Source organism: Saimiri boliviensis, chromosome 8 (assembly GCF_048565385.1).
Source record: "Saimiri boliviensis isolate mSaiBol1 chromosome 8, mSaiBol1.pri, whole genome shotgun sequence".
Classification (NCBI taxonomy): domain Eukaryota; kingdom Metazoa; phylum Chordata; class Mammalia; order Primates; family Cebidae; genus Saimiri; species Saimiri boliviensis.
Genome location: NC_133456.1, coordinates 123,954,466 through 123,977,095, shown reverse-complemented (window position 1 = coordinate 123,977,095; position 22,630 = coordinate 123,954,466). Strand labels below are relative to the sequence as shown.

At 36.9% G+C, this 22,630-nt stretch overlaps 1 protein-coding gene across 13 annotated transcripts in view; it reads left to right on the top strand.

Moving 5' to 3' along the window:
* The window catches only part of ARHGAP12 (Rho GTPase activating protein 12), a 135,049-nt gene that overhangs the window by 51,642 nt on the left and 60,777 nt on the right, over nt 1–22,630 (top strand). For 11 of the 13 annotated variants that reach the window (XM_074405243.1, XM_039478862.2, XM_074405245.1 and 8 more), the window contains exon 4: nt 21,277–21,540. The exons of the other annotated variants lie outside the window; for them this stretch is intronic. In XM_074405243.1, coding sequence (XP_074261344.1) covers nt 21,277–21,540 — 264 coding nt within the window. The remainder of the gene's footprint in view (nt 1–21,276; nt 21,541–22,630) is intronic. 13 annotated transcript variants of the gene reach the window in all.

Here is a 22,630-nt window from a genome sequence, read left to right as displayed (position 1 = left end):
TTGCCGGGGGTAGTTTGATACAGTTAACTTATGTGTATTTAGTTATATTACATGAAGTGATATTAGGCTGTGTTTTCTAGATAAACATTTTTCTGAAACTATAGCAAGACAGGGCATTCAGAAGTAGAATCTGCAATGTATTCTTTTTGTTTCAGAAATGTTTGAACCCATCAAATTAAGCAAAAGTGGGTTTTTGTTTGTTTTTCTGTAGAGATGAGATTTCACTATGTTGCCTAGTGTGGTCTCAAACTCCTGGGCTCAAACAGTCCTTCTACTCTGGCCTCCCAAAGTGTTGGGATTACAGGCGTGAGCCATTGCACCTGGGCAAAACAAAAGGTTTTGAATACCAACTTGAGCTCGGGATTTTAAGAGCACATTACGTTTTTCATGCATATTTTGCTAAACATTTTAATCATTGTTTTATTTGCAAAGGAAGAGAAACCACTGATGGGAAAGAACAAAATAAAGCAAAACCCATGACATCAAATAAAGAATAATGAAATATTCATATACTCATTTAATATTTATTGAGCATCAGCTAGGTACCTTGTATTGTGCATGGTTCAAGGAATATGATGATGAGCAAAGAGCATATCTTTTAACAGAACCATGCTTATGAATAAAATACCTGATACCTAGATAGAATGGTATATTATTTCTATTGCTTTCCTATTATCTCTGATAAGAAAAAAATTAAACTTAACTGGATGCTCCCTGACTTCTGGGTGTTGTTAAAGGTACCTGCAGAGAATGGTCAGAAACCTTATAGAAGCATGTAGGCATCATCACTATAACCATTAGGAACTTGGAATACATAGGGTATCCCAATAGGATTCTAGTAGTGTAGGCACTGATGGTATTAGTTATGGGATTTTTCTGATTTTAAAATTGCCAGCTTAGTGTCAGCCTGATAGTCTAGAAAGTATTGTCTTTTTTAAAAATGCTAGAGCCAAGTGTGAGCCATATTAGGTGATTTGTGGAAATGTAGGTAATTAGTAGGATGAAGCAATGAATAGGGTAAGATTGAGGTCAGAGGAGAAATATGTGGGGAAGATTAAGTTATATAAGTTAAACACTTTTAAAAGGTAGAAATTGTCTATTTTGTCTATTTGACTTGAGCCAACTACTAATAAAATTATATTTTTAAAATAAAATTTTTCATTTTTAAAGAAAACCACTCAAGTTTTTTGTGATAATTATTTCCATAGTTAAGAGAAATATTCTGATCTTTTTGTTATCGTTGTTTTGAGAGAGGGTCTCGCTCTGTTGCCCTGGCTTGAAATCTCTGCCTTCCAGGTACAAGTGATCCTCCAGTCTGAGGCTCCCAAGTGGCTGTGACTGCAGGAGTGTGCCACCACACCTAGCTAAGTTTTGTATTTTTTTTTGTAAAGATGGTGTTTCATCATGTTGCCCAGGCCGGTCTTGAACTTCTGAGCTCAAGGAATCTGCCTGCCTGAGCGAGCCTCCCAAAGTGCTCGGATTACAGGTGTGAGCCACTGCACTTTTCCTTATTCTTGTCTTTCTTAATACATATTAAAATTTACATGTAAATTAACACAGTTGAAATACACTGTTAATGATAAAGTGACACTTTGGCCTGTGTTCTATTTTGCATAGCTGAAATAGCTGAAGAATATTTCATTTTCTGTTCATTCTCTCTGATGTACAGAAGGGGACTCTTAATGTCAAAGGAATGGAACTTCGTAATTATTTGAAAGAATTACTTTGGAAGAATGAAGAATATATATTCATCTAATTCTTGTGTACATGGTTTTAACAAAATCTAGCTTAAAATAGTGAGTGTATTTTCATAGGACTTAGCAAACATTTTCTGTAAAGAGCCGAGTAACAAACATTTTAGGTTTTGTGAGCCATGTGGTCTCTGTTGTAAGTATTCAACTCTGCCGTTGCAGCATGAGAGCATAAGTGTAGCCAATATGGAAACAAAGGAGCATGGCTTTGTTTCAACAAAACTTTATTTACAGAAGAAGGCAGCAGGCAGGATTTGGACCATAGTTTGCTTATCCCTATACTATAAAGGAATATAGGGAGCTGCTGTACTTTTAAAATTTTTTACGCTTTTTGCCTTATTTTGATAAACGTAAAATATAGTAAACATTCAAATACAGAATTGCACAAGCACTGCTGTACAGATAATAACTAAGGCTTCTGAAACAGAGGTGTCTTATGTGATTGGTCAAAAAGCTAATCAGTTGGTGTAAGGAAGTCCAAATTTTATTTATTGAAGTAGGTTTAGGAATTTTAGTTTGAAATTATGGAAGTCCAAGACGTTTGAAAGTTGAAAAATCTGTGTAAAGGATCACAGCCTGTACCTATTATGATTGTATTATGATTACAACCTCATTCAGGATGTCAACAGAAGTTACAATTGGGTGGTGGATTTCTGCTTTCTTTTTCTTTTTCAACTTATTCTCTGTTTTCCAATTTCTAAGAGAAGGCTACTTTTGACTTTTGTATCTATATTTCATAATTTAAAGAAGATTATGTATAACATTTTGTGCAGCTTAATCATCACTTTTCTGGTCAGGAAAATGCTATGTTTTTTATTTTTGTGAGACAGGGTCTCCTGTGTCACCTACGCTGGAGCTTACTGTAGCCTCCACCTACTGGGATCAGGGGATCCTCCCACCTCAGCCTCCAAAGTAATTGGGACTACAGGCATGTGTCACCACACCCAGTTAATTTTTGTAGAGACAGCACACAAATTGATTTTTTGTAGAGACAGGGTTTCTCCATGTTGCCCATGCTGGTCTCAAACTGCTGGGCTCAACCTGTCTGCCCACCTTGACTTCCCAAAGTATTAGGATTACAGCATGAGCCATCTCACCCAGCTGGTTTTAAAATTTCATTATCTTTTAAATATCTTCCTTAAATGTGACAGATTTTCTTTCATTATTTTATTATGCTTATTTTGAAAAGCCTTGTTAAGTACTTGTGATGTAGAAGATACTGATAAACACTCAAGTAATTGTAACACATACATTGGGATCATAACTTGTAAAAAGCCTTCTATTTCACCTTTTAAAGTGATTTTTTCTTCACTGGTAGTTTTGTTAATGTAATTTAAATGTGTTTTGTGGAGAAAAATAATCTGTTTGTCAGATACAATAACTTACTAGCCAGCTTTTCTTTATATACAATCAAGTGAGGAGTGTGATCTTTTTGACTTTTTGGCTTCAGATTTAATGACTTAAAATGGGAATTGATCAATGTTAGTTTTCCTCTAGAAACTATAGGTAGTTAGAAAAATGGAATGGATACTTTATAATAGTATTTTATTCTGATGTATTTCTATTGATACATAGGTAGGTTTTCTATTAGTGTGTTTGCCAAAACAGAATACGAAGACTGAAAGCTGGGACAACCAGACTTGTTTCTTCCTCTGGGTAGCACTTTGTTCTATTAAAAGGAACCAGGCATCTTTATGCTACTTTCAGTCTATCTCATTCTAAAGTGCATCAGTGTCCCAAAAGGAAACACTGGGCAAGAAGTTAGTAAATCTTAACTGACTTTAGATCTGCCACTGAGCTTTCTCGTTTGCCTGTTTGATTTCTCCTTGGGATGTTGAGATGCCTGATGAAAAAGAACAAGCATGGAACCAAAAGGAGCTGACACATGTCTCAAGTGATCTTGGAACAGGATAGTGATTCTTTAAATGAGGATCAGGAGTTAATCTGACTTATGGAGAAACTGAAGAAACATGTCTTTTGTATTTTAGAACCTTTTCTAAAAATTCTGAACTGAAAGCTAGTTTGAGAGTAGGGGTGGTGTTAACTTCCCTAAAAGGATTCTCAAGACCTTGGAAAACAAACTGCATTTGTGACTAGCACTTCCTGTAACACTGGAGTATACGTACTAAGTGAATTTTTGTTTCCTGGACTTTGAAATATGAGGAGAATGTTTTATATTTCTTTCTTTGGGGATGGGGGTATTTGAACTAAAGAAAATGAACTAAATTGCTTTTAAATTTAGCTGCTGACGGATTTTTTTTCTCCGCTTTTGAATAATGGTCATCAGTGCATATATAAGATGTTGTGGAGAAGAAAACATGTAAAGTATTAGTGGGTTTTTGTTTGTTTTTAGATGGAGTCTCACTCTGTCACCCAGGCTGGAGTGCAGTGGCATGATGTCAGCTCACTGCAACCTCCACCTCCCAAGGTCAAGCATTTCTCCAGCCTCACCCCATAGGTAGCTGGGATTACAGGTGCGTACCACCACGCCCAGCTGATTTTTGTATTTTTTAATAGAGATGGGGTTTTGCCATGTTGGCCAGGCTGGTGTCGAACTCTTGTCCTCAGGTAATTCGCCTGCCACAGCCTCCCAGAGTGCTAGAATTACAGGTGTGAGCCACTGTGCCCGGCCTAGTGTTATTTTTTGATAATGACGTTTATAGAGCAATAGGTAAGTTTTATTTGAGCAGTTTTAAAAGAGAAGGGCTCTGGGTACATACCCCAAAGAATTGTAAGCCAGGGGCTCAAACAGATGTTTGTACACCATGTTCATAGCAGAATTATTCACTGTAGCCCAAAGGTGGAAGCAACTGTGTCCATTGATGGATGAATACATTAATAATAAATATACACATAGACATACACAATGGAATATTATTCAGTCTTTAAAAAAAAGGAAATTCTGACACATGTTAAATGAAATAAGTCACAAAAGGACAAATACTATATAAAGCTGCTTACATGAGGTGCTTAATCAAATTCATAGAGATAGAAAGTAGAATGGTGGTTGCCAGGGATTGGGGAGAGGGAGTATGAGGAGTTAATGTTTAGTGAGGATGGAGTTTCAGTTTTGCAAGATGAAAATAGTTCTGGAGATGGATGGTAGTGATGGTTGCACAATGGTCTGAAAGTATGTAATGCCACTGAACTGTACACACAAAAATGGTTTAAATGGTGCATTTTATGTTATGTATATTTTATTACAATTATTTAGTGAAAAGACAAAAGTGCTGGAAATAAATAGTGTCTAGACAGGCCTCAGTTTATAGAACTTTAGGATGAATTGCTCAGTTAAAGAGGTGGTGAACTTTTGACCACTGTCATTATAGAACAGTCCTGTTCGACCTCACCCATCCTTCCCTACCAAAACCAACTCTGTCTTTTTCGTTAGCAATTTGGAGAACTTGCTTATGGAAACTGTATTCTCATTGTGGCTTTTTATGAGGATTATAATTCTAAACTTAGTGACTATATTTCTGCTTAGACTGAAGCCAAAATATCTGTGACCTTGAATGAATTACTCCTCCTTACCTACTCAAGATTTCTGGGTAAACTTTAAGTTTTGAGTATTGACCTCCATGAGTATCATAAGTGTTCTGTGCTTTTAGAGCGTAGCTAGAGAATTTCTTAAAGATCATTCCAGAATTGTTAGATGTCTTTAAAATTAATGGCTCCTTTTCTCCCATAAGCATTTTCTTTTTAATCTCGTTTCAAAATAGATATACTCCTTCTAGAATAAATTAGAAAGTACAGATAAGTAAACAAAAAAACCCAGCCATAATTCCATGACTCAGAAATAAGTGACAGAAGCTTACATATGGTCTTCTGTCATTTTTCTGGCAAATACATGAGCATGTATATGAATTTTTTTTTTTTTTTTTTTTTTGAGACAGTCTTGCATTGTCACCCAGTCTGGAGTTCAGTGGCACCATCTTGGCTCACTGCAACCTCTGCAGTTCAAGAGATTCTCTTTCCTCAGCCTCCCGAGTAGCTGAGATTACAAGGGCCTGCCACAATGTCCAGCTACTTTTTGTATTTTTAGCAGAGATGCAGTTTCATCATGTTGGCCAGGCTGGTCTTGAACTGGTGACCTCAGGTGATCCGCTTGCCTCAGCCTCCCAAAGTGGTGGAATTACAGGTGTGAGCCCGCATGCCTGGACTGACTGTATTTTTTTTTAATACTTAAAGATTCATATTATATATGTCTAACTACCTATTTTAAATATCTCTTGCTTAACAAATTCAGGGCTTAGGTATTTTTTGCCCTGGTAAAAAATGACCATTAAAATGATGGAAAATTATCTACTTTTAATTTTCTTTCTCATAAAGTTTTCAAGACAGTTTTAAGAAAATAATGCTTTAAAACTTGTAATTACACACTAAGTCTGAATTTAATAAAATAGATTATCCAAGCAGCTGTGTTATGATTTTCTCATGCATACTTGTTAATGAATTGGTACAGATAGTTAGAAACCTATTTATGTAGTTGTGTTCATTTGAAGTGAACACAACCTTTTCCACTACCTTTTCCTTAGGTAGTGATTTTTCAAAATTTTTGTCTTCTGAAATTAAACAAACAAAAATAGTTATTAGAAGGTGAAAGACAGAAAAAATGGTATGTTGGTCATTTAAATGTGCACCTTAAAACGATGGATCAATTTTTTAATATTTTTGAAATTCATGATTTGTTTTGCTGCCCCCAGAAACCTCAACTTCTAAGTTTAGATGTATTCATGTTGTTAATGCTTTCAACAAGTAATCACAGATGTAGTTTTCTCATTTGCAGTTGTACCATTAACTTTTTAATCTCTAGAAATATCAGCAACAGAGTATTCTTTAGTCATTCTCTGAATGCTGATGATGGAGTTACCATTCAAGTCCCCAGGGAGGGAGATTTATAATAATGAATGGCAGTGTACCAGGTCATTGCATGTTGCCTTACCAGCATAAAATAGTAACTAAATCTTACTATTTCAGCATAATGTCTCATTTAATTTTCTTTGCTTTACTGACCAACAAGGACATACATATCTGGATGAATGCTTTTAACACAAATTAATAATGAAGTTTCATCATTAAATAGTAGTTTCTAGCAGCTAACACATTTACCTTTCAATTTCTTGAAAAATTCTGTGGATTGGGAAAACAGTTACTGAGAACAGGAGAATCATCAGAGTCTGTGTCAGGGCTTGAGAAGGGGTCTTTGGTGTATTCATTTATTTCTAGGATTTGAGAATATGTAATGATAAGACATGGTCTTGTTCTTAGCTCATAAGTGGCTTACAGTTTAGTGGGAGAGACAAAAATGACAATTAATTATAATGTAGTGGGATGGGGGCAGTCCTACAGGTGAATACAGAATGCTGCAGATTGGTGCTGGCCAACAGTAGCCACTGGTTATGGGTAGTTATTGAGCACTTGAATGTGGCTAGTGAAACTGAATAACTCCAGTTTTAACTTTGTTTAATTTTAATTATTTATTATAAGTTAAAATATAAAAACTGATTCTGGATTCATTTATTGGGAAACTTCGGAGAATGGAATAATTTGGATTTGTAAGTCTACTTTTTCAACTATACATTTTAAGACATCAAAACATAGATAAAGTATTTCTGATGAAAATTTAGGATCTGAATTGAGATGTACTGTAAAATATACACTGGATTTTGAAGACAGTCCAAAAATATAAAATATCTCAATAATTTTTGTGTTGATTATATGGTGTAATAATATTTTGGATACATTGTGTTAAATATATTTTTAGAATTCATTTGATCTCTTTTTTTTACCCTTTAATGTGGCTAGTAGAAAATTTAAAATTATATACCTGGCTCATGTTATATTTCTATCAGACAGTGATGCTCTAGATTCACAGAAAGCCTATGAATTCTGCCTTTGGGGAATAAGGGAGCATTTCAAAGAGTTTGAGTCTGTTCTTTATGGTTTTGAATGTGGTTTGGTAATTGGGAACTGGTTGTCTCAGAGGAATAAAGTAAAGATTTAAAGGTGTGGGAGGACAATAGTATGCATTAATAATAGAATTGTGAATAGTATGTGAATTTTGGAACAAAAGATATAGGGAGAATGGCAATAAATGAGGCAGAAAAGATTGGGACTGGAGTATTTAAGAGCCACAGTTCTCTGTAAAGGTCTTTGGACTTATTTTATAGCTAATGAAATTTTCGTTGATGATTTTAAGCAGGTGAGTAACAAGATCAGATTTGTGCTTTTAAAGAATAACTAGTGGTACCATGGAGGATCAAGTGGGTAAGGCAAAGAAATGGGGGCAGTAGACCCCATAGGTGATTTTAGTCATTCAGTAAAAGACAAACTAAGGCAGTTTATCTTGGGATAGGAGAGGAAGAAATTCAAGATACATTAGGATAGAGAATTAGTAGTACTTTGTTGGGGAAAAGAGAGAATACAAAGATGACTTTGAGAGATCTCTGGTTAAGGAGTTTATGATACTATTATTTGAACTAGTGAATACTGTAGGGTAGTATATTATGGAAGAAGGTTGAGGAAGAGGATGTAGTGAGTTTGAGGTACACATGGAATATCCATACTGGTAGGTCTTTAAGAATACATGTCAGTAGCTCGGGGAGAGGAGGATGTTTCAGTGAGAGATTGTGGTTTTATTGAAGCAATGGAATTTAGGTAATAGATTTCCCAGAAGACTATAAAAACAGGAGTAGGGAGTTAATTTTAGTGTGTGGATTTCATGATAGCTTATTTAGTTATATAAAAGTAATTTTCACTCAGGAACTTACTGAGTCTAATTTGTGCAAATGCTATACGACACTCTGAAGATGAAGAGACAAGACAAATGTTTCTGCCTTAAAGAGAATGAAGTTCTAGAAGTAAAGGCAGACAAGTAAATCTGGGATTAGAGTTTAGTGTCATAAGTACTGTGATGAGCTACAGAGAAGTAAGGCTGGGGAGGAAAGGTTGCGTGTGAAGGCGTGAAAGAAAAGACTGGAGAGATGTGGACTTGATCTTGATGGGGAAATTTGTCCTTTTTGGCAAATCTTTTGCCCGTAATAAACTTCTTTATCTTTTAATTTTTTATTTTTTTTAATAGAGGGTTTCACCGTGTTGGTCAGGATGGTCTCGCACTCCTGATCTTGTGATTTGCCTGCCTCGGCTTCCCAAAGTGCTGGGATTACAGGCGTGGGCCACCGCGCCTGGCTGCCTGTAATAAACTTCTGACTGCACTCCCGTGACTCTGTGTACTGGTTCCTCTTAGTTCCTTTATTCCTTTTCACTGTGGTATCTGTCACCTCTTCTCTGTCAACCCTCTGGGTACAGATGGATAGTCTTTATCAGCGGTTGTAGTTTATAGCCTGTCATGATTGCTACAATAAACTGCTTGCAGCTGTTACTGAGAGGGTTGGTAGCAGAGAGATGACTTCATCAGTATGTTTGTGTATGGCTTTTTATAAACAAGCGTTTGTCAGACATCACAGCTTTTCTACCTGATACCTGCCTTATTATTTATTGTCTTTGTCAGGGGAGGCAGGAGAAATGGTGACAGATCTGTGATGGTGTGAAGAGACTGTTCAGGCTGTTGGCCAAAGTGATAAAAAGAGAGCGGGAGGACAGAAGCAAGCTGTAAGGTGAAGGCTAAGTTTTAGCATATGAATACAAGGTATCCAATCCTGTAGTAATAGAGCACCCTTGAGTTGCTGTAACTAGAAAATGACCTGAAAAAAAAATCAGTAAGGAAGATCATGTGTGAAAACTGATGTCTATTAATGATATCATGATAGTGAATTCACTTAGTTACCAGTTGTGTTTCCTTATTCAAAGGCTGTTTTCCATTTCTGTGTGTTATAGCCTAAGAACAGTGAGGGGTTGCTTGTGCTTGAAGTGCCCTTCACCACTCTCTTGACTTGCTCCTGTTTTCCTTTAAAGATGATGTTTTAGTGTGTGGATTTCATGATCGCTTATTTAGTTATATAAAAGTAATTTTCACTCAGGAACTTATTGAGTGCTAATTTGTGCAAATGCTATGAGACTCTGAAGATGAAGAGACAAGACAAATGTTTCTGCCTGAAAGAGAATGAAGTTCTAGAAGTAAAGGCAGACAAGTAAGTCTGGGATTAGAGTTTAGTGTCGTAAGTACTGTTGACGACATCTGCTGTGAACTTCTTTCTGCATGCTGTGTCTCACCTCCTCTCTCTGTGTAGCGCTGGGTTTTTCTGTGCTTCTAGAGCATCCTGTACGTTCCTCTCTGCAGCAATGAGCTGTGCCATTGGAGTTATTTTGTCCTCGTTACTAGGCTCTTGGCTCCTCAAGGACAGGGATTGTCCTATTTTCATCTACTGCCTCACTCATAATTAGTACTTAAATGTTATGTAAGTAAACCATGAAAATATCAGTATACTTTCTAGAGCTTGAAATCTCAATGTAATCATGCTTTAGACAGGAACATTAGAATTTATAAGTTTTTATTTTCAAAATTACTAAGGGTAGTGTATGTTTTTTCCCAAAAAATTTGGCTTTAAATGACTTTTCTTTTACAAAGTTGTATTTTTCAGGTAATACTGATCATGCAGGTTTTTTTTGTTGTGAAACTAAACAAAATTTGTGAACTAAGATGAGTTTTAGTTCTGTTTTAGCTGAGTATTGTCCCGTTGACAGATTTTTACTTTTTGTCCTCTATTATGTTAACTGGCCCAATGTTATAATTTATATAGTCGACATAATTATTATTATATAAAAATTATGGTAAAGGAGACTTTGTTTAAGCAGCTAAATTACAAAAATACATAAATGGCTTTTTTTTTCTGTATGATTTATAATAGGATTTACAAAATAAGTTCAGTTTTAGAGCCTGATAACAGTCAGGCTAAACATTTACCATTTATGTAAATTTTTTTCCATAAGTCTGAATCAAAGGTATGATTATAGGCTGTAGGGATTTATATTATTCAGTAATATAAATATAATTCTGTACTTGTAGTAAGAAAGATACCTGAGTATTAATACTGAGTAGCATGTGCTGATTAAGAACAAAGAGGTGTAGCTCCTTAGTATGGATTCTCCCATTCTCAGAAGTTTATTATAGAAGGAATTCTTGAACTAATGTCAAAAGTAAAAAGAGGACAAATCTTAGTATTTTTTGGTATTAGAAAGTAACGACGCAGGTAGAAAATAAGTTTAAAGTTACTTTATGGTTCTCTACTTTTTCTTTTCAGTGGATAATGGGAGGATTATTTTAGTCTATCTATAAAGTAGAATAGGCCAAGTCTTTTTTTAAATATAAAATTAGGTCATGTGCAGAGGTACTGGTCCCAGTTCAGTTGTTAATTAATGACAGATATAACCCATAAAATTAACTTTGATTTTTTTGGGGGGTGGGGGGTGGTAGGGCAGTATTTCTTTTTTTTTTTTCCTCACGGAGTCTCACTCTGTCGCCCAGGCTGGAGTGCAGTGGTACAGTCTCGGCTCACTGCAACCTCCACCACCCAGGTTCAAGTGATTCTCCCACCTCAGCTTCTCCAAGTACCTGGGATTATAGGCAACCACCACCACACTTGGCTAATTTTGTATTTTTAGTAGAGACAGGGTTTCACCATGTTGGCCAGGCTAGTCTCAAACTCCTGATCTCAGGTGATCTGCCCGCCTCAGCCTCCTGAAATGCTGGGATTACAGGCATGAGCCATGGCACCTGGCCAGTTTTTTTTTTTTTTTTCTTTTTAAGTATGAAAAATCCATTTATTTTTGTTGGTGACAATTCATGAACCAGGGTTCTTATAAATATTAGAAACCTGATTTTTATTTGACTCATATATTGGAAGTACCCATATCTTACTGCTTATTCATTTTAACTCTTCTTTGACTTATCTGCAGAGTAACAGCAAATGGTGGTATGGACTTAAGAATTGCCTTTAAGTATTTATGTTTTTATAATACAAATTTATTGGGCTGAAGATACTAGTTTGCCTTAAGTCCACTCAGGAGGATTGACTTTTATTACTGTCTTTTCATTAATAGTGTACATAAATATCACAGAATACTTAAAAATATAATTTTTGTTTTGAGGCAGGATCTTACTCTGTGTCACCCAGGATTAGAGTACAGTGGCTCACTGCAGCCTTGACCTCCTGGGCTCAAGCCATCCTCCCACCTCAGCCTTCCAAGTAGCAGGGACCACAGGAATGTGCTACCATGCCTGGCTATTTTTTATTTCTTGTAGAGACAGGGTCTCTCTGTGTTGTCCAGGATGGTCTTGAACTACTGGGCTCAAGTGATCTTCCCGCCTCAACCTCCCAAGGTGCTGGGATTAGAGGTGTGAGCCACCACACCTGGCCCGAAAATATATATTCTTGACTAACCCCTGACGACTATTGCCACTTTCCACCCTCATGTGATTCTGATGATCCATTGTCCACCTGTGAAGAAACACTAGTTTCTACAGGGTTAATACTATTGTCGTCACTTTTCTAAGTGTGGTTGACTAGACAAGTGCCTATCTGTCCCACATTCTTGTTCCCAATCAAACTTTAACGGTGATCATTCTCGTTATAATAAAATTGGGAAATAAAGCACAAAGAAGAAAGCATACATAATACTATTATCCAGAGAAAACTAACAGTGTTTTAGTTTGTTTCTCTCTATGCTTTAAAATTTAATTGGAATTTCATTATACTGTTTTATCTTCTGCTTTTCTTAGTTGACCTTATAGGTTTTTTTCCCTGGACCTGCTGATGGCAGATAATACAGTTTTGTTTTGTTTGTTTGTTTGTTTGTTTTTGAGACAGAGTCTTGCTCTGTCACCCAAACTGAAATGCGGTGGTGCCATCTCGGCTCACTGCAACCTCCACCTTCAGGATTCAAGAGATTATCCTGTCTTAGCCTCCCAAAGTGCTGGGATTACAGGCATGAAACACCGTGCCCAACCAGATTTTTTTTTTTTTAATCAGAAATCATTCATAGCATTGTCATTACTGATACAGTATTGCCTCATCTGTTGAGTCATGTTTTACTTAATTATTTTTCTGTTGTTAGATGTTTAGATTGTTTCTGATTTGTTTCTTATAAATAACACTGGAATGAACATCTTTGTTAGGAAAGCATTTTTTTTCTGTCTTTAGGAATTTTCTTCCTTTGCTCAGGGTTGTAAAAATATTTTTAAAACCTCTTGAAACGTACTGCCAAACTTTTCCAAAAGGGTTCTGCTGATTGAAGTTACCAGCAGTAAACTGGAGTTGTTACATCCCACCTTCACCAGCATTGAGTGTATTTGTTAAAAAACATATTTTTGGTTTCTTGGAAAAGACAGTGCATTATTACATAACCATCCCTTGCTGCAGTTAAATATATATTTTGTGCATATGTAAAAATTAGTTTGGTATTTTACACTGAGAATTTTTTATACCAAGAACCTATGTTTTCAAGCATGAGGAAAATTGTTGGTAATTAATCAGTGTTAATTCCTTTGAATTTTTCAAAGGGTTGGGCAGTTAATAATAAATACATGAAATACATGCACTTTCTTTTTGCCAGAGATCAGAGTATTTCACACATACAGAGTCCTCGTCTATTTTTTCATACCCTTTGAAAATTGAAGGTTTAAGCTGATTTTAAGTATGGAACTAATTCAATAAGAAAATAAGGTTCTTATTTCTGCTAGAAACTAACATTTTACCTTTCATTGTTAATAAACCTAACTATCTGTTCATCTACTTATAATTACTGTTAAGACTCTAGGTTTCAAACATAAGTCCACCTCTGTTTCTTGGTTTAGCAATCTTGAAGAATGCCATCCAACTTTAGATTCCCTGATGAGGGGCCAGGTGCAGTGGCTCATGACTGTAATCCCAGCACTTTTGGAGGCCAAGGCAGATGGATCACGTGAGGTCAGGAGTTTGAGATCAGCCTAAGCAACATGGAGAAACCCTGTCTCTACTAAAAAAAATACAAAATTAGCTGGGTGTGATGGCGCATGCCTCTAATCCCAGCTACTCAGGAGGCTGAGGCAGGAGAATCGCTTGAGCCTGGGAGGTGGAGGTTGCAGTAAGCTGAAATCATGGCATTGCACTCCAGCCTGGCCGGCAAGAGCAATACTCTATCTCAAAAAAAAAAAAAAAAAAAAAAAGTGTGGGGGTGTGTGTGGGGGGAGCATTTCCTTCAACTTTTTGTGTTCTCAGTGTTTGATGTTTATAATTATTTCCATTTCTTGTGTTATTCCCAGTGTTTGTCCTGTTCATTCACCAGGATTGCTAGACTCTGGGTTTCCCCTTACTAGGCTGATTTCTGCAAACCACTTCCGGGCACAAAGGCTGGGAGTGGTAGGATTCACCTTGTTTGTTTCTCTCTCTCAAGGATTACAGTCTGCTGCTGCTTGTTGTGCAATGCCTCACAATACTTGTTTCTTGTGTGGAGAGTAGACCCACAGGACAAACAAAACTCTTATGGCAAAATATGATGCAAAGAAAACCACATGAAAGAAGTCACAAAACGTTTCTGAAGAACCCCAAAAGTTAACCATCAACAACATAGAAAACCATGATCCATGATTCTAGCAGGGAAGTCTCTATATTTTAATGTCAATTCTGCCTAAATTGTTTTAAAAAATCAATATTCAACATCCTTAAAAGAATTTTCAACACAGAATTTTATATCCAGCCAAACTAAGCTTCGTAAGCAAAGGAGAAATAAAATCCTTTATGGACAAGCAACTGCTGGGAGACTTTGACACCACCAGACCTGCCTTACAAGAGTTCCTGAAGGAAGCACTGAACATGGAAAGGAACAACCGGTACCAGCCACTGCAGAAACAAACCAAATTGTAAAGACCATTGACACTGTGAAGAAACTGCATCAACCAATGGGCAAAACAGCCAGCTAGTATCATAATGGCAGGATCAAATTCACACATAACAATATTAACCTTAAATGTAAATGGGCTAAATGCCCCAATTAAAAGATAGACTTGCAAATTGGATAAAGAGTCAAGACCCATCTGTGTGCTGTATTCAGGAGACCCATCTCACGTGCAAAGACACACATAGATAGGCTCAGAATAAAGGAATGGAGGAAGATTTACCAAGCAAATGGAAATTAAAAAAAAAAAAGCAGGGGTCGCAATCCTAGTCTCTGTTGGTTTAAAGTCTGTTTTATCGGAGACTAGGAAGCAGGGGTCGCAATCCTAGTCTCCAATAAAACAGACTTTAAACCAACAAATATCAAAATAGACAAGGGCATTAGATAACGGTAAAGGGATCAGTACAACAAGAAGAGCTAACTATACTAAATACATATGCACCCAGTACAGGAGCACCCAGATACATAAAGCAAGTTCTTAAAGACCTACAAAGAGACTTAAGACTCCCACACAATAATAGTGGGAGACTTTAACACGCCACTGTCAATATTATACAGATAAACAAGACAGAAAATTAACAAGGATATCCAGGACTTGAACTCAGATCTGGACCAAGTGAACCTAATAGACTCTCCACCCCAAATCCACAGAGTGTACATTCTTTTCATCACCACATCACACTTATTCTAAAATTGACCACGTAATTGGAAGTAAAACACTCCTCAGCAAATGCGAAAGAATGGAAATCTTAACAGTCTCTCAGACCACAGTGCAATCGAATTAGAACTCAGGATTAAGAAACTCACTCAAAACTGGACAACTACATGGAAACTGAACAACCTGCTCCTGAATGACTACTGGATAAATAATGAAATGAAGGCAGAAGTAAAGATTTCTTTGAAACCAGGGAGAACAAAGACACAACATACCAGAGTCTCTGGGACACATTTAAACTAGTGTCCAGAGGGAAATTTATAGCACTCCATGCCCACAAGAGAAATGAGGAAAGATCTAAAATCAACATCCTAACATCATAATTAAAAGAACTAGAGGAGCATGATCAAACAAATTCAAAAGCTAGCAGAAGACAGAAAATAACTAAGAGCAGAACTGAAGGAGATAGACACACAAAAAACCCTTCAAAAAATCAATGAATCCAGGAGCTGGATTTCTGAAAAGATCAAAAAAATAGATAGACCGCTAGCCAGACTATTAAGAAGAGAGAGAAGAATCAAATACATGCAATAAAAAATGATAAAGGGGAATATCACCACTGAACCCACAGAAACAGAAACTACCATCAGAGAATACTAAAAACCCCTCTATGCAAATAAACCAGAAAATCTAGGAGAAATGGATAAATTTCTGGACACTTAAACCCTCCAAAACTAAACCAGGAATAAAGCGAATCCCTGAATAGACCAATAATAAGGTCTGAAATTGAGGTAGCAATTAATAGCCTATCAACCAGAAAAAGTCCAGGACCAAATGGGTTCACAGCCGAAATCTATTAGAGGTACAAACAGGAACTGGTACTATTCCTTCTGAAACTGTTCCAAACAATAGAAAAAGAGGGAATTCTCTCTTAATTTATGAGATCAACATCATCCTGATACAAAAACCTAGCAGAGACAGAACTAAAAAAGAAAATTTCAGGCCAGTATCCATGATGAACATCAATGCAAAAATCCTCAATAAAATACTGGCAAACTGAATCCAACAGCACATCAAAAAGCTTATCCATCACGATCAAGTTTCATCCCTGGGATGTGAGGCTGGTTCAGCATACGCAAGTCAGTAAATGTAATTCGTTGTATAAACAGAACCAGAGACAAAAGTGAAATGATTGTCTCAATAGATGCAGGGAATGCCTTTGACAAAATTCAGCAGCTCTTTATGCTAAAATCTCTCAATAAACTAGGTATTGATGGACCCTATCACAAAATAATAAGAGCTATTTATGACAAATCCACAGCCAGTGTCATACTGATGGACAAAAACTTGAAGCATTCCCTTTGAAAACCAGAACAAGACAATATGCCCTCTCTCACCACTGCTATTCAATATAGTACTGGAAGTTCTAGCCAGGGCAATCAGGCAAGAAAAATAAATAAAGGGTATTCAATTAGGAAAAGAAGAAGTCAAATTGTCTTTATTTGCAGACAACATGATTATATATTTAGAAGACCCCATTGCCTCAGCCCAAAATCTCCTTAAGCTGTTAAGCAAAGTCTCAGAATACAAAATCAGTGTGCAAACATCACAAGCATTTCTATACACCAATAACAGACAGCCAAATCTTGAGTGAACTCCCATTCACAATTGCTACAAACAGAATAAAATACCTAGGAATACAACTGTTAAGGGATGTGAAGGACCTCTTCAAGGAGGACTACAAACCACTGCCCAAGGAAATAAGAGAGGATACAAAAAGATGGGCACTTGCTCATGGTTAGGAAGAATAAGTATCATGAAAATGGCCATATTGCTCAAACTAATTTGTAGATTCAATGCTATCCCTATCAGGCTACCTTGACTTTGTTCACAGAATTGAAAAAAAACAAAACAAAAACCAAAACTTCAATTCTGTATGAAATCAAAAAAGAGCCTGCATAGTCAAGACACTCCTAAGCAAAAAAACAAACAAAAACAAAGCTGGAGGCATCATACTACCTGACTTTATATACTACAAGTCTACAGTAATCAAAACAGCATGGTACTGGTACCAAAACAGTGTTGTAGACCAGTGGAACAGAACAGAGGTCTTGGAAGTAACGCCACACATCTACAACCAGCTGATGTCTGACAAAAACAAGCAACAGGGAAAGGATTCCTTATTTAATAAATGGTGTTGGGAAAACTGGCTAGCCATATGCAGAAAGCCGAAACTGGATCCCTTCCTTAGATCTTATACAAAAATTAACTCAAGATGGATTAAAGATTTAAACATAAGACCTAAAAAAAAAAAAAAAAAAAAACCCTAGAAGAAAACCTAGGCATTACTATTCAGGACATAGGCATGGGCAAGGACTTCATGACTGAAACACCAAAAGCAAGGGTAACAGAAGCTGCAATTGACAAACGGGATCTAATTAAACTAAGGAGCTTGTGCACAGCAAAAGAAACTATCATTAGAGTGAACTGGCAATCAACAGTATGGGCAAAAATTTTTGCAATCTACCCATCTGACAAAGGGCTAATATCCAGAATCTACAAAGAACTTAAAGGAATTTACAAGAAAAAAACAACCCCATCAAAAAGTGGGCAAAGAAAGACACTGATACAGCCAACAAGCATATGAAAAAAAGCTCATCATCACTGGTCATTAGAGAAATGCAAATCAAAACCACATTGAGATACTATCTCATGCCAGTTAGATCATTAAATCATTAAAAAATTAGGAGACAACAGATGCTGAAGAAATGTGGAGAAATAGGAATGCTTTTACACTTTGGTGTGAGTATAAATTAGTTCAACCATTGTGGAAGACAGTGTGGCGATTCCTCAAGGATCCTGTTACTGGATACCTACCCAAAGGATTATAAATCATTTTATTATAAAGATACATGCACATGTATGTTTATTGTGGCACTATTCACGATAGCAAAGACTTGGAACTAACCCAAATGCCCATCAATGGTAGACTAGTTAAAGAAAATATGGCATATATATACCATGGAATACTGTAAAGCCATAAAAAAGGATGAGTTTATGTCGGCTGCAGGGACATGGATGAAGCTACACACCATCATTTTTAGCAAACTGACAGAAGAACAGAAAACCAAACACTGCATGTTGTCACACATAAGTGGGTGTTGAACAGTGAGAGAGAACACATGGGCACAGGGAGGGGAACATCACACACCAGGGCCTGTCGGGGGGTGGGAGGCTAGGGGAGCAATAGCAAGTGGATGGGGAGCTAGGAGAGGGATAGCATTAGGAGAAATACCTAATACCTAATATAGATGACGGGGTGATGAATGCAGCAAACCATCATGGCTCATATATACCAATGTAGCAAGCCTGCACGTTCCGCACTTGTATCCCAGAACTTAAAAGTATAATAATAATAGATAAAGAGTCTCGCTCTGTCGCTCGGGCTGGAGTGCAGTGACTGTGATCTCAGCTCTCTGCAACCTCCCCCTCCAGGGTTTAGGCATTTCTCTGCCTCGGCCTCTGGAGTGGCTGGGATCGCAGGCACCCACCACTACGCCTGGATAATTTTTTTATTTTTAGTAGAGACTGGATTTCACTGTCTTGACCAGGCTGGTCTTGAACCCCTGACCTCCTAATCTGCCCACTTTGGCCTCCCAGGGTGCTGGGATTGCAGGCGTGAGCCAGCACACCTGGTTCATCTTCTTTAAAACAGATGATTGGGACTTGCCAAATGATGGTGGCGTTGGAGGATTGGGATTGTTAGTAAATATCTGTAAATTGCGACGGGTGTAGTGGCTTGTACCTGTGATCCCAGCACTTTGGAAGGCCAAGGTGGGAGGATTTCTTGAGTCCAGGAGTTCGAGACAAGCCTGGGCAACATGGTGAGATGGCAACGTTCCATCTCTACAAAAGATAATTTTTTAAATTAGCCAAGTGTGGTGGTTTGCGCCTGTGGTCGCAGCTACTCCGGAGGTTGAGTTGGGAGGATCGCTTGAGCCTGGGAGTTTGAGGCTGCAGTGAGCTACTGTCACATCATTGGACGCCAGCCTGGGCAACACAGTGAAACCCTATCTAAATGATAATAATTTGACAAATAAACTGTCTCTTAATTTTTAAAAATGTAAACTGTTTAAACAACAGGAATTGTTTCTTGAAGATTTAGTAGAGTTTTTGTCATTAACATCGTTTAGAAAATGGCTGTTTTTTGGTATCTTTATTTCCCCAAGTTCTACTGAAGTATCAGGAGCAAAGTAAGAACATCTTTAATATTGGTCAAATAAATATTTTCTAGATATTCTAGGTTCTGAGAAATGATTTACCATATAGAATTTTTATATTAGCAGAATTTGTTTTCATTAGAGAAAACAAACTTTCTAGGATATGGAATTAATCTGAAGGAGAAATGATACCTGCCTCCATGGTTAGATTTTCTTCATAAAAAGATGTTGTTTAGTGATAAATTTGAAGCTAACATTTAAAGGGAAATAGTCAAATGTGCACCACTGAATACAGTACTTGTGTAACTACCATGTGTAAGAAGACCAAAAGTGACCATTTTACAAACATGTATTTGTGTTTTGGGTTATTTTTTACTGTTTTCGCAGTTGGAGCTTACTCTGTGATTTACACTCCATTATTTGGAGACAAATATTTTTACATGTTAAAGTAATTTAATTTCAATAAAACTGATTCAGGGTTTCCATTCACATGCTTCTTTTCAAATTCAGTATTTTAAAGTATTCATAAAACTCTAGATACATTACAGAAATGATTGAACATCTGAATATAATTCTAGGATTTATAGGGAAAAGCAGCGGTTCCTCAACTAGGGCCAGCTTTGCCCCCAAGGGACATTCATCAATGTCTGGAGGCTTTTTAGTTGTCACATCAGAGGGCGTGTGTGTGTGTGTATGTGTGTGATGTGTGTGGCTTGTGTGCATGCGCCCCTGTCATCTGGTGGGTGGAGGTCTGGGACGCTGATAAACATCCCACAGTGCAGAAGATGGCCCTCACAACAAAGAATTTAGTGTCTCAAAGTGTCAGCGGTGCTAAGGTTGAGAAACTCTGTTGTAAAAGGAAAATATATAGTGTGTATATTTATACAAATTCATAGTATTTATAGTATATATAGTGTATATATTTATACAAATACGAATACATAGTGTAAGCAGGTGTTCTCAGACGTGTGCTTTTTTTTCTTCAGCAACTGAAGTTCTGTGTGTAACCTAAATACGATTTACAGTGTCCTTATATGAGGGGTATGACATATCCTGCTCTTGACTGACATCTAGTGAGATACTTAAAAGTAAATAAAGCTGTAGCTTAACATTACGCATGTAAATCAGAGTTACTACCAATTCTTATTTTTCTACCGTTAGAAAATTTACAAGTAAGGAAGCTAGGAAGAGATTAAATGATTTGTTTATAGCCTCTAAGAAGTTATACCTGAGAAGGACTAGAATGTAGTAAATTCTTAGCTTAAGTATTATTCCTCTTTTATGTTTCACGTATATTCCTGATTTAATGTTAGGGCTTAGAATATGAAATCTTTCTTTTGATAATTCTCATAATAAAAACTACGCCATTCATATGTAAAACTTTTTATATTTTAAAAGATTGCCTAAAATCATAGAACTTGAGAGCCAAAGACGACGACCTTGGTTGTTTAGTCCAATTTCCTCATTTCTTGAGAGAACAAATGTCAGCTTCAGAGAGGTAGAGTGATCTTACCCAATATCATACAACTTGTTAGTGCTAGATCTTAAATTAGAACCCACGACTCTTAGCTGTTCATCGCATTTTCTTTCAGGTAAAGGAAAGTATTATGCATACTTTGGATTCAGTTTGAAGCTTTTAATTTTCGATCAAACTATGAATATTAAAACTGTTAAATTATTATTTCCTTAGAATATATGCACCTGTATATATGTTTTTAAATTAATTAGTATTAGGTTTATAAATCTTCTTGTTTCATTTAATTTTGACCTAAATGTTATATCAATTTAAACATGAAATTTAAAAATGTTTATTTCACAGGCAACCACACCTCCAAATCAAGGAAGGCCAGATTCTCCTGTCTATGCTAATCTTCAAGAACTGAAAATATCCCAGTCTGCTCTTCCCCCACTTCCTGGGAGCCCGGCAATTCAGATTAATGGAGAATGGGAAACTCATAAAGATAGCTCAGGGCGTTGCTATTACTATAACAGAGGAACACAGGAAAGAACTTGGAAACCACCTCGTTGGACTCGGGATGCAAGCATTAGCAAAGGAGATTTCCAAAGTCCAGGGGATCAAGAGGTATGAGTGATTCAGGAGCAACCACAAGTTACCAGATTTTCTCTTTTCATTATTCAGAAACCAAAGAAGTAAATAGTTTTGTTTTTTACTGTCAGCATGTTAGAACACTTGAGTCTCTAAGAAGATTAAAAATTATTTCCAAGCTTTACTAATACTATTGCTGGCTACTTCCTTATCTCTGACTAATGGACATCTGCTAATCTGATAGTGTGTGAACTTGTTCCAGAACTGGGGTTAAGTTGTTTAGTGCCAGTGCCTTCCCTATGTTTTAGAAGATACTATTTCAGTTGTTACTGCACAAGCCAATGACATTATACATTTAATTTAATTCAATTTTTTAAGAGATGGAGTCTTACTCTGTTGCCCAGGCTGGAGAGCCGTGGTGCAATATCTCATTGTAGCCTCAAATTCCTGGTCTCAAGTGATCCTCCCACCTCAGCCTCCCCAGTAGCTGGGACCACAGGCACATGCCACTGGCTAATTTTTTTAAACTTTTTTTTTTTTTTTGTAGAGATTGGGTCTTGCCGTGTTTCCTAGGCTGGTCTGATACTCATGACTTCAACCAGTCCTCTTATCTCAGTCTCTCAAAGTGCTGGGATTACAGGCATGAGCCACTGCACCTGGCTGTCCAGTGACATTTTTTAGAAAAAAATGGAAAACATGTGACACAGCTAAATAAATGGAAATAATATTTTTCTCTGTTGGCTTAGTATGGCTACCAGACTACTTCCCAGTTTGTCAATCAGTGGTACAAGACCATTTTTTTACTTATATATAAGGGAAATAATTATAATTCCTTTGCTACAATTATTCTGTTAAGTCTAACAATTTGCTTTAAAATCATTTTCTCTAACAAGTGTCTGTACTCTTTTTCTCCTCCTGGTTTTGTCTTCCTCCATGCCTCTTGCAGGATGGTGCAGTGAATTGGCCAGCTGTATTTTCAGAAACACTTATCTCATTAGTCTGGCAAGAAGCCTTGGGGCTATTTAGATGTACAGGAGTAACTTGGTAGGATTGATGGAACAGAGTGAAATCCTGCCATTTAATAGATTGAGCCTCTCCACCTGCATAGGACATTCTGCTCTTATAG